Consider the following 16,957-nt stretch of genomic DNA (forward strand, 5'->3'; position numbering starts at 1 on the left):
TTCAAGTGAAAAAGGCAGAGAAGACTGCAGGTCATCRGTCTGGATGTGCCTGGCAGCAACACGTGTCACAAGACAAGGGGAATTCTGCCTTCAGAGRTATTCAGGTGATACAGACTTATATCCCTGGCTGCTACTGTCACTTAACTGGGAGGTAATTTGCTTGACTAATGTTAGGGGTTTCTTGCTCTWATTTACCTCAGGATCTGCCATGTTTAAGGAAAATGAAGCAGCATCTGTCTGTATTTCAGACAGGCCCGTTCTGGTAAATCCCTTCCTGACACATCCAGGATACACTAAAACACTGTGTCCAGCCCAGTGCACCGCAACTGTCTGCCAAAAGCACCTGCCAAAGGCTGCCCTGTGTCATCCGGCGAGTGGGTGGCCTGGGCTCCTGCCTTTCCTTAGTCTGAGGAGATTCAAGGTACAAAATTATCCCTTTAAATACATGGTTATAAATTGCACTCAGCAGGCTGGGAGGAGCCCTCTGCTGCATGGGAGGGCACCCACTTTTCCAGGAAAATGAGAATCATGGGGACCAGATGACAAGAAAGAATATAAAAGAAAGCYTCAGTCTGTGACTCTATGGTTAGGATGCTCATCTGTGAGCAAAGTTCTCATTTCTGACCTCCCTTCTTCCAAAATCCGCTGTAAAGCTCAAGCCTGTTGCTGAGGAGGTACCTGTGCCAGAAGGAGTTGCCCAATGTACCACTCCRGAGTGGATGGTCAGCCGTGAGGAACTCCCAGTGCTGCAGGGTCACAGGGCAGCTGCTGTAACACTCTGTGCCCGCAGCAGCTCCGCTAATGAGTTCGGGAAACCAGCCCAGGGCTCATGGTGAGCTCTATATTCAGTGCTTTTACTGCTGGGCTGTGGTAAGCTGKTTTTGGCCTTCTGAGGAGGTTAGGGACAGTCAGTGTGAGTCCAGCACTTACTAAAGCACAAGTTGCCAAATAGTTGTGTTTGTTTGCCAGCAGCAACATCTCCTGCTTACCCTCACATACCTTGTGGCAATGTCTGGGAGGTGTTGGAGCTCCACGCTGAGGTGGCTTGTGTACCATGAGTGAGTGGTACATCTGCCCTAGCTCAGGAACCTCCTCTATACTACAGGAAACCAGTCCAGGTTTGGCATCCTGTGACTCARCTCCCTGGAAAGGACTTGAGTCCCTCGCTGAACCACTGTGAGTCACCACAGCAGCCTTGAGCCTCAGGAAAGGCTGCTATGGAGACCATGGACAAACTTGGAATAATTATGGAAGCCTAGAAACAGATTTTAGAGGATACCATTGCAAATTATTGTATTCCTCCTCAGCCACAACATGTGTCAAATTTATGTTGCCATTTATTGCATGTTCAGTTCTTTCTATTTTTAATTTACTGAAATACAGTGAGATGGAAGAATTTTTATTTACCCCAAAACTCCAGACTGATCTGCTGCTCAGAAGACAGCAGAATTGTCTTTTGGTCGTATCCATAAGGCACATAGGTGTGGCTGACAGTCATAGAATCAGAATCATTCTGGTTGGAAAAGATGTCTAAGATCATCGAGTCCAGCCATTAACCCAGCACTGCCAAGTCTACCATGAACCCACATCACTAAGTGCCACATCCACATGTCTTCTAAACACCTCCAAGGATGGTAACCGCTTCTCTGTTCTGATGTTTCACAAACCTTACAGTGAAGAAATTTTTCTAATATGCAAACTAAAACTCCAGTCTGTTTTCCTCTCATCCTTTCWCTTGTTACCTGGGAGAAAAAGCTGACATGTCATCCTTTCGGCCAGTTGTAGAGAGCATTAAGGTCACATCCTTTTCTCCAGGTTAAACAAACCCCAGCTCCCTCAGCCACTCYTCACAGGACTTGTGCTCCAGACACTTCACCAACTTCATCATCCTGTAAACTCACTCTTGCTTCTCAGTGTCTTTCTTGTAGTGAGGGGCCCAGAACTGAACACAGGATTCAAGGTGTGGCCTCACCMGTTCTGAGCACAGGGGTGATGATCCCTGCCCTGGTCTTGCTGGTCACACTGTTGCTGACACAGGCCAGGATGCCTTTGGCCTTCTTGGCCACCTTCTGGGCACTGCTGGCTCATGTTCAGCTGCTGCTGACCAGCATCCATCCCCAGGTCCTTTTCCACCAGGAATCTTTCCAGGCATTCTGCCTTAAACCTGGAGGGTTACACAGGGCTGTGACCCAGATGCCAACCCAGCATTTCACTTTATTGTAATTGGCCTTGGCCSATCAAATCCAGCYTGTTCAGATCCCTCTGCAGAGCCTTCCTGCCCATACAGACATTTCCAMCTRATTAAGTCTCRTCTGTGAGCYRACTGAGGGTGCACTTGATCTCCTCATGCAAGTTATCAGTGAAATTGTTAACCAGGRCTGGTCCCAGTTCTGAGCCTTGGGGAGCACCATTCATGACTGGCCACCAGCTGGGTGTAATTCCATTCACCACCACTCTSTGGACTCAGCCATCCACACTCCTCTTTACCCAGCAAACTGCCCCCCTAACCAAGCCTTGAGCAGTCAGTTTGTCTGGGAGAATGCTGTGGAAAATAGTGTCAAAGGTTTTACTAAAATCCAGGTGAACAAGGTCCACAGCCTTTCATAAAAGGAGGTTGGTCAAGCAGGATCTGCCTTTTATAAGGCCATGCTGGCTGGGATGATCCCTTGGTTTTCCTGTACATGCCATGTGATTGCACTCAAGATGATCTGCTCCATGACCTTCCCTGGTGCCAAGATCAGACTGACAAGTATGTAGTTCCCCAAATCTCCTTCCAGCCCTTCTTGTAGATGTRTRCCACATTTGTTAACTTCCCATTTARTTATTATGAGTCTCTGCATCTGTGGCATTCTGGCAAAACCATGCTTTAGCTCCAGATGGCCTGAGGCTTGACAGGGAATTTCTTTAAGTTTCTTCAGATGTCTCTGCTGGAGGCCTCACCTTTGCCATCCTGCATCTGTGCCAGAGCTTTGAATTTCTGTGTGGCAGAAAGTGTGCTGCTTGAGGGCGATGATTTAATTTTTAACTCTTGTACCTTCTGACGTCTATAAAAAAAATAAACTATACTCTTTGTTACAGTCCTGTAACTGGGTCTAAAACTGTATTTAGCTTCTTTACACTGGAGAAGGGAATGATGTACACTTGTTTCTGGTGTTCAGAGTAAATAGTTTATGAAAATGTAAAGTTTAATCATCCTCTATAAATAGATATATTTTACTTTGAAGAAATGGTGAATGCAGCTGCGTTTGCTGGTGATGTCTGGCYCTCTTCTGGCCAGATCTGGAATAACTGGGAAATTTTCTGTTTTGCTCAGTACATTTTCTAAGGAATCATGGCTCAGGAATCATGGCTCCAGGACAGTAGAAATCCAGGCAAATCATCTGAAAACAATGGGCTTTCCAAGGCTTCTTATGAAGTACTTTCCATTCTTATAATTAGATAACACATCTAGTAGAATTTTTAGAGACAAGAGCGTGGGGAAGCCTGAATTACTGAGGTGCAAAGAATCGAAATTCTGCAGAAGGTTATGCTATCATTTCCTATCACTGAGGAAGCTTTTATTTTAATATAAATTACTGTATGTCCTGTTTATTAAACGTGCCAGTGGAACTTTCTTGTACAAGTGAGCTAAAATTACATAAAATGCATGTTGCTAACTCCCAATGCTGGCTTCAACAGACCAGAAGGGCAGTGTGACTCTGTATCAACCATTTAATGACTTAATCCCAATTGTTCTTGTGATGTATTGCAGAAATGGATGTCATCTTGCAGATTGCATAATATAAACCAGGTTGTCCATTGCTGTSTGCCCAACAAAAAACCCGACAAAAACCCCAAGAAGAATAAAAGCATGACACCAGACTCCCTGCCCCATATGCTGCAAGCCCAGAGTATATTGATATSTGTTCAGATTCAGCACTTGATTTCTTGTAGCTTCTTGGCATGTAACTTCCTTGAGTACAAAAAGTGTGGAGATTTCTACAACATCCACAATGAATCCTTCACAATGATAATTTGCCAAAGAATCATCYATACCAAAATMAAGCTTTTGAAAGGTAACAATTTTKTTATCAAAAACATGATGKTGAACCTGAAGTATTACAAGAAAWAGCCCTACAYRCAAGAAAAAGCCATGTGGAATTTAGTATTAGAGTACACAAAAATTACAGAGCTGTACATATTTCAGCAGAGTGCAAATGCTCCATTACTAAAAGGGCATMAAAAATGGGCAGTGCTTTGTGTGTTAGAGGGAATAGATCTATCAGCTGAGAACAAGCTTCCTAAAAGAGAAAAAGAAATAACCAAAAGGTTGTTTTGGCCCAAAGGACTTGGATAAACAGGTGACAAAAAATAATTTCCACTGTTAATAAAAGAAATTCTGAGGACTTGGTGAATGGCAAACACTTTCCTAAGGCCTCATCTTTAGAAACAAAACATGCATCTATTTTTGCCCTCTCCTTGGAAGATGTTTTTCTTCAGATACATAATATACAGCATTTTTGTTGCTATAAGAGGTGACACATCATGTAGATAATGGYTTTGTTGGATTGTGCATATGATAAGATTTCAAAGCCATCCTGGAAGCAGTTAGAACATCAGTGTTAATGCTGAAACAAAATACAAAATGCATATATGGGGAACATAGTGCTCAGGAGAGAAGTTAACCTGAATATGATTTCAGACCTGTTTGCTGAACCACCACCTTGTACCTAAAGAAAGAGGCTGAAAGATTTCTGTGTAAAGCAAATTGTGTAAGGAAGTGTTTGCCCAACCTGGATTCTCAAACCAGCAACGTGAGAGCAGTACCTGTGCCCAGGTAGTTAAGGAATATAAMTCTTGGTAGGGATTTAGAAGCTGAAGAAATTGGTCAGTGACMGCCAGGCTCATGGTGAGCACAAAGCTGGGCTACCCACAAGCCTGCCTGCTTTTCAAGGAGGGGGGTGGCACWAGGAGACTGGAGAGATTTTGCTGATACCAGCCTGACTGAGTGATACTGATACTCAGGGCCTCTGGGTCCTGTGCTGGATCTGAAATTTGATGAGCATTTCCAGCCAGGTTAGTTAAAAAAGCATTGATAAAGGTCTGGAAAAGATCCCTTGTTAAAAGTTGTTACCCTGAGGAAGATGATCTGAGGATATGTGTCTCTAAAAAGCCTTGGTTATTTGCTCATGCAGAGGAGGTGCAGAGTGCTGTTAAGGAGCAGAGTAAGGAAAACAAATCTCAGTTGAATCTCTGGTTCTTACTGACTAAGAATGGCCAGTCCATCATTGCTACTATCAAATAAAGTTGTTATTCAAATAAGGTGTAGAAAACATTTATTTACGAAGGAAGGATATGGGCCTTATGAACACACAGCATTTCTTACCACTTTTTTGAGTCTCAGCAGAGYAGCAGTCCAGGTACCACACCCTGCTCCTCAATTTTGTTGGGCGGTTGACAGCTGAAGCAGACAACATCCAGAGCACAGCAGCCCTCTGGCCCATTTGTATGTCCAAATCCATTTTGCATTAATGGGTCTCAAGTAGAGGGCTGGATCAGAGCTTTTTCACAGTATGTTTGGGTTAGATCCAGAGAATCAGAGTCAAAGACCTCTTTAGCAGACCAAACCTACACAAAACGCATGTGACTTGTTGTCTATGCACGTTGAAGAAGTCAGGAGGGAATTTGTCCCTTTCAACAATTCAACCCAAATGCTTATTGTAACATAATTAGTCAACTGGAAGAGAGGGGGTGTAATTATACAAGTATTGCTGACAGATCCCCAAAGCCTACATGGGGATCTGTAGCCACCTAAGAAGGAAAAGCAAGATCTGTTCATCATAAAACTTTAACCCTGGAGTATTGATTTGTTTTTAAGATGCATGCAAGATAAAAAACAAGACAATTAAAATACTCTCTCCTTTAAGAAATAAACCCCTTTTTAGGAGTATTTTTCCAGGTACCTGCTGGTGAAGACTGTTGTGATGTATTGTGACATTTTATAGTGATCTGTTCCTCTGGGATGGGTGCCACTGGGAAGTCAGAGGATGMYCAGGGAGGGTTTGCAATGRCTCCTGTTCTGCTGCTGCTGCCAGTTCAAAGCATGGCAACAGCCCAAAGGCAGGAGAGAAAGGAGGCCTCATCCTGTGACTTGCAAGCTGTTCCAGAGGGATTTTAACCACACACTTGGGTGTTTCACTTTCTACATCTTTAACACAGATAACAACGATGCTGTATAAGCATATATCTACGTAAAGCATGGTGCTCAGGAAGAACTGTGTAGCTGTTACTTTAATACACTTTGAGAAAATAAAAAAGATTTCCTAGATCCCAAACAAGTCTATGACTAGTTTACATCATCCCTTGTAACAAAGTAGCACGAATTATTTCAAGTGAAAAATCGAATCCTTTCCACCAAAAACTGCGCAATGAGTTTAGCTTCATTGACACGGATGCCGTTTGCCCAGGAGCSAAAGAGCAGCCACACGATGTCAGTGTGATGCAGAGAAAGAGCCCTGCAGAGTTCCTGCGGTCCGGCGTGAGGTCTGGCAGACACAGACAGCATAGGCTATATTTGGTGTTCCAGGAGCTGGTAGTCTGATATTGGTTCAGGTGGGGTATTAAGTGCTAGCTAGGGTAAATAGAAGAATATTTTGCTGTACTTCCTACACCTCCTGTAAACAGCATCATCTAACAGAAAATACATGCTCCAAACTTGCCTCATCAATGAAGCCACTTTTATCTAAATGAACCCATGAACTAAAATGACAGACCAGCTTTTGCCTCCTTGTTTTGGAAAAGCAGACAGACAAACTACAGATGCCAGTGTTTCTTTATTTTCTGTCTAAAGGACAGGATGTTTTTGTGCAGTCCTTCTAGCCCACAACTTGTGCTAGTGTGGATGTACTGAGGAAAAAAATATTCAAAGGCTGGTTTAATGAAGTCTAATAAATAATCATAGAGAGATTTTAGGCACAACTGTAAACTATTTGGAAGAAGAACCTGCTGCCTCTCACAATTAGCAGTCACCATACAGCACAAAGAGATTTTATCAGCCCATTGCTTGTTTGTCTCTGATTTGTGCTGAAAACACCACTGTATATATCTGTGTGTGGTTGTTAGCAAATATACATATTGTTTCTAAATTGTTTTATGATCAGGTCTGTGGAGAATGCCATGCAGAAGCCAAAGAAAACATTACACAAATAGTCTTTCATTTGCTTTTTGACTGTAGAAAATGAAAGCACTTCTAAGGATAGAAGAGTCTTGCTTTATTTCTGCATGTAGAAAGCCCACTATTTCTTAATACAAAAACCAAATTTGTACCCTTGCAGATGGGTACAAATGATCCTTGCACTCTCAATGCTGGCCGTGCTTCCAAAATTTACCATGCTTATTATATTCTTGCAGAAGTCAGGAAAGCCAGAACTAAAAATCCCCATTGGATATGGTTATCAAAAAGGTAACATGAGCATATTGACATCTGCAGAGTAGAATATTGTATAWGGTGACACATTTATATCATAACTGCATCGTCATGAGAATGGCTACATAATACAGAAAGCTGCAGTGGGGATGTCTGCATGTGTAAGGGCTTGTGTGTCTGTAAGGTTAATCCTCACAGAATATCCTTACACAAGATGTATTCCATGTTGACTAGCCCTGTCAGGCACCCTCCTGTGAAGTGGGATAACATTGCCAATTCTTCTCTAACAGCATTTCCTGGTGTGTGTAATCAAATGACTGTAAAAATGAAATGGCACTTCCAGAGTGCTCTTTTGTACTCCTGTGGGTCGTAAGGATAAGCAGTAATGCTGTACCCATAACGCAGCAAGAAAAGCCAAATGTTGCTTTCCCTTGAAACACTGATCCCAAGTGGCTTCTCACAGGCRTTACCTATGCTGGGATCCATTCAAGATCACTGGCTGGGGCAYATTCTTCGCTGTGTAGTTCTTTCCAACTTATTGGCTATAGAGCTGTGGCTGGATCAATGGAAGGAAGGAAATATTTCATTTCTAAGCCATTATATAAAATCTTTTGAATCATGAAGAAAAATCTCAGTTGAGTAGATTCCCCTAGATGGGCAATTACAGCTAAGAGGTTGGTGGAGAAACCCACAGAGAGACACTCATGGCAGTTGCCAAGTKAAAATGAGCTGACTTTCTTCATTAACTCCTGACACAAGAGATTTAGAAGCTTGATCAACTTACTGCTCTCAGACTTTTTAACCTCACAACAAGCCTAGAACTGGAACAATATGTATAAATGGAAAAGGCCAAATATGACTTCTTATTTATTTCCATTGCTCTGCATGTTTGTTCTCATGCATGTGTGGTGTTTGTGAGCATTAAGTAAAAAAAAACAAATCTCTTTTCTACTGAGATCAATGAACTTTAACACCGATCTTCTTTAGAGTGGCAGAATTTGGAACGTTGTGAGAATAGATGTTGTCTCAGCAAGACTATGTACTTTTATTCTCTGGCTTTAAGCATGTAGTGGTCTTCAATCATTCTMATGCTTTTCATCAAATATGCATTTCTCTCTTGCTCTTGATTCATTGATAAAAAGGTGCAAACTTTGCACAGTAATATCTTCCTGTTTTGCTCTTGTTGTCTGAACTCCAGAGGGATGGTTACCTGTTTAGCTGATCAGTTTTCTCTCATTTTATGTTCCTTTCCTCTTGCCAGCCTCTCCACCTGAGGATGAAGCTGTGTGGCAGCAGAGTATTAGAGATGTTGGCTGGGCTCTACCTGTTCTTGGATCAGTGAGTGGCTCAGTGCATGGGATGTAAMCAAAGCCTGGGAGTTAGGGCAGAGAAAGTTCCTTCAGAGCTTAGAATGCTAAATTAGAAAGCTCATGATGAGATGAACCTCATCAGAATACATTAAATCTCTTCTTCTTTGGGTAAGAGTAAAGATTTAGGGTTTTTAATTGCATGACTTAAAAAAAATACCTAATCGTAAAAGCATACTTAACACCACATCACTGTGTATTAAGATTTTATCTAATACCTTCCCAGATTGTCTAAAGTTTGAACAATATTTCAGATCTATTTTAAATTCTTGCCTTTCACTTTCATTTACCTAATACACTGATTTATCGCTTCCCTAGTAAGTTGTAATAGGTTGTGCTTTTAGCTGTTTGCAGAATATTGTCCTGTCCTGTGCAGTTTGTGCTCCTGCAAGTGCTTATTGCCCAGCAAATGCCACAGGAGCCAGCCTCTGTCCTCCCAGGAGCCCTCCAAGGTACACAGCCCTGTGAAGTTCCCCTAAAATAATTTAGCTTTAGGATTTTGGGTCACAGGTGGTCTAAACCAGTCYGACTGCAGTTATTCCAGTTAGCTAGGCTGACCGGAGTCCTGGAAACTGGCTGAAAAGCTGGTTCTTAGCATTCAGCTCAGGAGCAGGAAAACATATTTCATAGCTGCTGAAAGCTGCTAAAGACCTGCTTTTAATGGACTAATTTAAACCAACAAACATTTATTTGGATTGYGCATTTCTTTCAGTGGCTCAATTAATGGGGCAGAGTAATGAATGGAGGCACYGCTGGATTGTATTAGCACTGCAGCACCGTCTTAGCAACCTTTTGGTCCTGCTCAGGAGGCTGTAAAATGCTTTGTTCCTCCCAACATAAACACCATTATACTACTACCAGGGCTGAGTTTACTTACCATTAAGCAAATGTAAATAGTCCCACAATTGGCACAGCCCCAAGAGCAGACAGGAGCTGAGGAATCCTGCCACAGTATTGCAGCCAGATGTTTCAGGGTGGGACAATTCAGAATGGGCCGAATTCACTACTCTGGGGATGTGGGCTTGGACCAGCACAAAGAAGAGCTGARAAAGCCAGGGCTGGCACTAATGACTGCAAGCAGTTGTTCTCTGATGCAGCAGCAACACTGAATCGTGCAGTGGAGATGGGACCTTAGTCATGCTTCTAAAYGCTGTTCAAACACTAAATGTGTTGAAGGGTTTAGTACAGTTTGGGAGCAGGTTCCTTGAAGAAATTCCTGGTATTTCCTGGTTCCAGGCAGGCTGAAAAACACTGTGAGAATGTGGTGGCTTTTGGTATGTCCATTTATGGACATGAATCAAAGGAACTGCAGGGAGGAAAAAAAGTGGAAAATGAGAGGAAAAATAAGTTAACTGAACTACTTCCTCTCTCAGATTCTTCWTGGGTTTTGGGCAAAGCCTTACACTGGTATTTCATCCCGACTTCTCCTTGCTAACTACTTCCATATGTAGGCAAAGCATAACATCAGTTAAAGCCACATTTAAGCACTGTTTTTAAAGAACTTAGGTTTTTGGTGGTAGGGTACAAAGTCAGAAWGGTTGAATTATGATATGTTCAGGTAAGAATATTGCTGTTCCTTCTTACATTTAGTGTCCTTTTGGTGTAATGGAATGAGGGCTTGCTTCAAGCGTGAGGTCTGAAAAAGCTATGCTACATGAAAAAAATACAAATGATCTAGTAAAGAGTATGCTATTTCTAGTGGTGTTCAAAAGTCAGTTTTCTCAGCTGAGTCCCCGWCTTTGTGAGACAAACAACTGGATACCATTCAAAGACTTATTTGTTCCTGTGTGGCTGTGGATCATTAAAAGTKGTTCATTCTTGAAGACTTCTTAAACTAGTGTCTTTTGGATGTGTCTTAGCTCTGAGGAATCTGACGAATTTCCATCTGGAGAGTAGAGCCTATTTCATATGAAAGGGCTATAATCCGTGTCTGTTGTTCACATCTGTATTGTGTTAGGAAGCTAAGCTGCAAATCCATGCAAAAGTGTTATGGTRCAAAAATCTGAAATACGATGGCTTAGAACTATTTCAAAGTATTTGATAGTCTGGTCTCCAGCCACCTTGAATTCCTGTTTAATATTTAATTGAGTGCCTTTTATTAAAGTGGTATTGACTTTACAGTGATTCTTAGCAACTATATTATTAATATAGCTGGAGATCCATTTTAAGGAGCTAGTAATTAGAATATATATTAATTCATATACATTTCATATATGAATAAAATATTTTAAAAGTACAGTAGCAAACTTGCACRGTAGGATTTTCTGAGGATGCAAACAACCAAGAGCAAACTTCCCAAACAAGGTATTCTGTAAGGAATGTGAACCAGTGTTCTCTCCTGTGTAAGTGACTTTGGACTTTTGAACTCAAGTTTTTATTCTTCCATCTATGCATCTTAGGCACAAATAATGAAATCAGGAAACCTCTTTACGGTTGAAAGGCCCACATTGTAGCCATCATTTAAGATGCCATGAATTCCACACAAGGGYTCCTTTTTCCCAGGATACCTTTGAAAGAAAGCCTTACAAGCAGTATGATGTCTACCTACACCTCTAGGAGACCTTACAACAAAATATTTAAATTTCTTTACCTTCAGAGATAAWACTGTCAGAGATATAACACCTGTGAAGCGGTGTAAAACGTATACTTCTGTCAGAAGACTACACATGCTCCTGGAAAAAGGAGCGCAATTCATTATAATGCATACTTGAGATTTATGATCCCTGATATGCTCAGGGGAGAGCAACAACTTGCTTAACAAATTGCGTATGTAGCATACTTCCTTATTTTAATTCACAGTAGCAACAGCAAACCACTGTTAAAACACTCTGACAGACCCCGTCTGCACTCTGCTGGCCCGTGAAACAGTGCAATAACGTGTCAGACGGCAGGCAAGGAGGTTTTATCATCACATAATCAGGCAGAGGATAGCTAGTGGTCCTGGGCTGCTTTGAGAGACCCCCTTTGTGGGTATCTTTCAGGCAGCCCTTCTCAACCAGAGCTGCTGCTCTCTTCCAGCCTTGTTTGCCAGCGGGACAGTGCCAGGGAGGCCACAAAGTGTGTGGCTTAGGTGCTGGGGATAGAGCCCACACTGCAGAGGGCTGTGAGCAGAGCAAGAGTGAATCTCATGGGCCAGTCATGAGGCTCATGGGAATGATGTTATCAGGAAACATCATTCATTAGAAYACCTGATACCAGTTTGTACAACACTGCAGAGTAGAGTTATTCAACAGGCTTAAGCAGCGCCAGAAACACCCCATCTCTTACGGGCATGAATCCCAACCTGCCAGGTACATTGTGCTTCTTTCTGTTCTGCTGACCCTGAGAGCTTCTGGAGYRATGGCTRTGAATGAAGTCCACATACATCCTGYCCTTGCTGGAAYTAGAAATTAGAGTTTTCTTCTTATTTGGGGGTGGAGCCACAGTAGCKGTCAGGCAACAAGTCCTCGGTGTTGTACGAATGTTTGAAGCRTTTCCAGGGTGAACTGAATGGCTGYATCATATTCATAACCTGGAAAAGAAAATAGAGAAAAAATGCTGGAGAGTCTCAGGGAGCATAAGAGCCAGAGGGAGCATAAGAGCCAGAGGCTACCCAAAACTATTTTGTATGGGACACAAAAAGCCACTTCCTCATGCCAGGAGAATTCCTTGTATTTTTCAGAGGAAGGGAAAATGCTTCTATGACCTTGAGCAAAGCCTGGTGAAGCCATTGGCAAGACTCCCATTGACTTCCCATTAGTTTAGGGCTCTGTTGTTCATCAATTAGTCAAAGCTGGTGTTACACYGATTTGCTGCTAATGCTAGCTGAAATCAATGGGATTGGAAGGTGCTCAGGAAGGATGGACGTTTTTGTAAGCTAACACTCTTTCAGCACCAGGAAATTCCAGATTGAACTTGTTTGCCTGAAAAGGATTCTTGTTGGAGAGCATGTGGTTTTTTTTTTTTCTGAAAATAAGAACTAATACTTCTAGTGCAAAGGTTAATTTTGAATTCAAAGAATCTCCTTGTCTTAATAAAGGGACAAAAAAAAGTTATTAATGTAGGGCCCAGCAAGGGACTGAAGCTTTTCTTTTCGCTTCAGGGGGATGAGGCAAGTGACTCACAGCTGTCTTTACAGTAGTTTTTGCTTATCTAAGAAGAATGTTTGGACCATTATMAAAATGTGTAGCTCTTACAATACTTCTCACATGCGGGCCTGCAAGGCTTTGAATCCATGGACCCTTTACACAAAACTGTCACATAAATTGATTTGGCGTGGTCAGCAAGCATGAAGGAAGCAGGAAGATAATCCAGGTAATTGCCACCAGAGTGCTCTACCATACCACACTTAGGTGTTAATTCAAGTAAAGCTACATCTAAATCATGCAGCTCTACTCTGCATGAAAGCTCAGTCTGAAGTTTTTTAGAGGCCCCTTCCAACCTGTAGTATTCTACGTTTTTTTATGATACAACACATTAGCTCTTCTCTGAGAAGTGTACTACATTTTGGACTTCTGGATTAGACTCTAGAGTCAAGAAACACTTCAATGCTTTTAGCAATTAAAAATATTTTCCTTGCCTTAGTTGAAAACAAATTCTAACCAGTGGAACACCTCAATGAAATTAAGCACGTTGTGGGGTGTACTACAGCAGCAGTTGAATATCACAGTGACCAGCTGGCTCCCTTCAAACCACGTGTGATGCACRAGACCTGCTGCACTTTCCAATGCCACACTGGGCTTGGCAAAGCAAGCCTGGCCCTTCCCTCCATTCTAAACTCAGAAGAGTAACAAGCTACAGTTGGTTCACTAGTAMCAGAAAAAGCAAACCATTAGCTTATTCCTAAGTGTATGTGCTTCTGGACAAAGAACCCACCACACATTACTTGATTTTCATYTAGTGCAACRCCAAGCCCTTCAAGAAAYACATAAAGGAATAGTGGRGACTAAAGGTAAATGAAATACCAAGCCATTTATATAAAAAATATAAATACTTTATTTTCAACTAAAAAGGTGCAAACATGTAACTTTTGGTCACACTTCTCAACAAATAAACTGTCCAAAAAGAGCCATAGTCAAAGAAAGAAACAAATGCTCAAGTGGAAAGACTGATGAGCTACAGAACAGCCATTTTTCTTAAAGACACTTGTCTTATAAAGTAGTAGGTAAATATCTTGCCAGACGAATGCTTTGTAACATTACAGGCACCTCAACTTCATCTTGACCTCAACTCAYCATTTGGCCCTATCTGAACAATTTCCACTAGAGTATCTATTTCATGCTTTGAATGCATTGTCAAACAAGCTTTAAATCTTACCTATCTTGTTCCAAAAAAGAAGGCTATCATTGAACTTTCAAAGCATTAAACAAAAGCACAAAACTTTAAATTAATTTAGATAACTGTACAAATATATATACACACAGTATTTACAATATTCATAAAAAGTAGCTTGTAACARGTAAATTAACTGCCACAAGCTGTCCAGTCTAATCGACATGATTCTGATTCTTGTTGGCCAAGCCATCTGAACCAGTGTCAGAGCTGAAACATTACTGTCCTGACTAACAGAACACCTTCTACTTAGCACTTTGCTGGGTGTTTGCATTCCAGCTGTTGCTGTCTCTAAGCCAGCGCCAACAAACATGCTAATGGTCTCTTCTCAATTGCACTACTAGGTGAAGCACGCTGTACCACATTAAGGGGTTTGCTTGATTCTGCTTTTCCTGTCTATTTCCCTTCACCCCATCACACCACCTCAGGAAACAACATGTTCTGAAGCTGTGTCTTGCTGCGGTCCCACTGCCCGTTTTATGTTCTTCTTCAAACCACCATTTGGGGTCAGTAGAAAAATTGTCTTAAGTCACACGGAGCAGTTTGTTGAAATTTAAAAAAAAAAAAAAACTGATTTAAATACCTTGTGCTATTGAATCATGTTTACAAAATGAGATGCAAATCAGTTCAAGTTGAGAATCTACTTAGCGTCTCCTTCTGGCTTTATGCCATGTCTCCATACATCTTTCTGTAGTACAGAGACTCAAAGATGTCATTGTCTCCAGGGCAGTTGTAGTGGCACGCGCAGGTCTTGATGAACATCATTTTCCTCTTCATGATCTCCCCATCAGGGCACTTGAACTCCACGGGGAGGGTGGCTGTTCTGTGTGGTGTGCAGCAGCGCCCGTCAGTGCAGACACCACAGAACTTTGCTCTGTAGGTCTTCACGCTGGTGCAGCCAGACAGCTCAAACTTGACAGGCTTGGAGATTTTGGGGGTGCGAATGCACTTTTTGCCTTTCTGTTAGGATAGAAGTGAATATGAGATGTTTAGAARGCAGGCTTTCACACAGCACACTAAGCTTGCAACCCATGTGAATCCTTACTATATTATCATTAGACCAGACTGTCCTATACAGTGCCATAGCACAGCATGAGAGAAAACTAAGGACATTAAATTGTAAACTGATCACCACTAGGGTGAAACTCAAAGTAAACTACTTGAAACTGACTACCTGTCAGCACTGCRCTTTTGGTCAGTGGCCTTTTGCTAGCGGATGGAAGCATCCTATYAGAGCATACATAAAGATAATCGTATTTACCTTGATGTTCTCCTCCAGGTCTGCTTCACAAGGTCTGACCATGCAGAGTCTACTCTGTTTCTCCAGCCTGCAGAAGGCATTATCATTGGTGACCCTGGTAGAGATACCCATGCCACAGGTCTTGGAGCAAGCACTCCATTCCGTGGTCTGCACCAGGCAGTTGGCACGCATCATTGTTGGGTCTGGACCATAAGTGTCTTCCAGTCTGTAAGCTGCAGGAGACAGAAAACCAAAATGAGACCACTGCCTGACCTCATGCTCTGCTAAACGCTCCTTCCTTTTCCGGAAAAATTCAGGCAGCCACACTAAAYCCATGGGATGATTCCACTAACTGCAGCCCTCCAGCTGCTGGGGTGCYCTGTGTCCCCCCAACCCAATGCCTTCAACCTGCATGCAGGGTGCCCCTTCCCCCGGCTGCCATCTGCAGAGAGCTCCCCACTCACCGGCCAGCGCAGGTCCCACGGCAGTCTGCTCCTTGGCCTCATCGCAGACCCACTCCTCGCAGCACTTTCCGGGGAGCTTCACCCGGCGCGGGTAGGGGCAGTCGGGGCTGGGCAGGCGCACGTCCATGCTGCAGAGGGGCACGCAGCCCACCGCGCCGTCCAGGCAGGTGCACTGGTACTTGCAGCTGCTCTGGAAGGACTCTCCGCTCCGGTACACCATGCCGCTGAACACGCACGGGGCGCCGTCCCGAGCTAAGAGGGGAGGAGGCAGAGCGTGAGTGGGACGGGCGCCAGGCTCGGAGTTCCCGCTTCCCCCGCTCCCTGCCCGGCGGGACCCTGTCCCCGTCCCCGCGGCAGCCCCGGCCCCCACTCACCGGTGCAGACGCCGATCCTGCGGTTGGCGGGGGAGCCGAAATCGCAGAAGAGCCCCTTGTGGTGGTCGCAGGGGTCGCGCTCGGTGCAGAGCTCGCCCAGCTGCTTGGCGCARACGCGGCAGCAGCCGCAGCCGTCGAGAACCAGGGAGACGCCGGCCGGGCAGGTGGGGCTGGGTCCCGTTCCGCACTGGCACTGCCCGCTGCACTCCTGGCCCTGAGCCTCCTGCAAGTGCCGGGGAGGAGAGAGAGAGGGGGGCGTCAGAGCCGCTGCCGGGACCGGCCGGACGGGGCAGGCGCGGGTGGCCGCGGGCGGCAGCACTTACCGGGCTGAGGAGAGCGAGCAGCAGGGCTACGGCCAAGGGGGCCAAGGTGTTGGGGACCATCCTGCAGCGGTCAGCGGCTTGTGGGCGGCGAGGCGGCGGCGGGCAGGCAGCGGCGTCGGGCTGCCGGGCGGCGAGGTGAGCCGAGGTGAGCCGAGAGCTTCCCGCAGGGCGGATCTCCTCGGCGGCGCGGACGGGGCTGCGGCGGGCGCTGTGCCGGACGGTGCCTGCTGGCTGCTGCKCGGCTCCGCTCTCCTCCGCTCTGCTCGTCCGAGTGCGGCGGGAGAGTGGCTGTGTGACTGCCGAGTGCCGGCACGGACGGCCCTTTATAGGCGGCGGCGGCGCGGGCTCGCCAATGGGCTGAATGGGGCCGCGGACAAACAGCGACATTCCGCGCATTCCTGCGCGCCGCGCCGCGCCGCCCGCCCCGCCCCGCGCCGCCGCCGCCGCCCCGGAGCGGCCCTGACCCCTGACTCC

The 16,957-nt window shown here is 44.5% G+C and overlaps 1 protein-coding gene across 1 annotated transcript; it reads right to left on the reverse strand.

Annotated features, from left to right (window-relative positions):
• Nucleotides 1-13,729: 13,729 nt before the first annotated feature.
• CCN2 (cellular communication network factor 2) lies at nucleotides 13,730-16,787 on the reverse strand. Its single transcript, XM_057364382.1, has 5 exons — nucleotides 16,484-16,787; nucleotides 16,161-16,383; nucleotides 15,787-16,038; nucleotides 15,344-15,555; nucleotides 13,730-15,042 (listed from the first exon to the last, which is right to left on the reverse strand). The coding sequence occupies exons 1-5, from the start codon at nucleotides 16,541-16,543 to the stop codon at nucleotides 14,746-14,748; spliced, it is 1,044 nt and encodes a 347-aa protein (XP_057220365.1). The 5' UTR covers nucleotides 16,544-16,787; the 3' UTR covers nucleotides 13,730-14,745.
• Between the last annotated feature and the right edge of the window lie 170 nt (nucleotides 16,788-16,957).

Source organism: Malurus melanocephalus, unplaced genomic scaffold (assembly GCF_030028575.1).
Source record: "Malurus melanocephalus ecotype Western Australia unplaced genomic scaffold, MMel_1.1 scaffold_38, whole genome shotgun sequence".
Taxonomy (NCBI): domain Eukaryota; kingdom Metazoa; phylum Chordata; class Aves; order Passeriformes; family Maluridae; genus Malurus; species Malurus melanocephalus.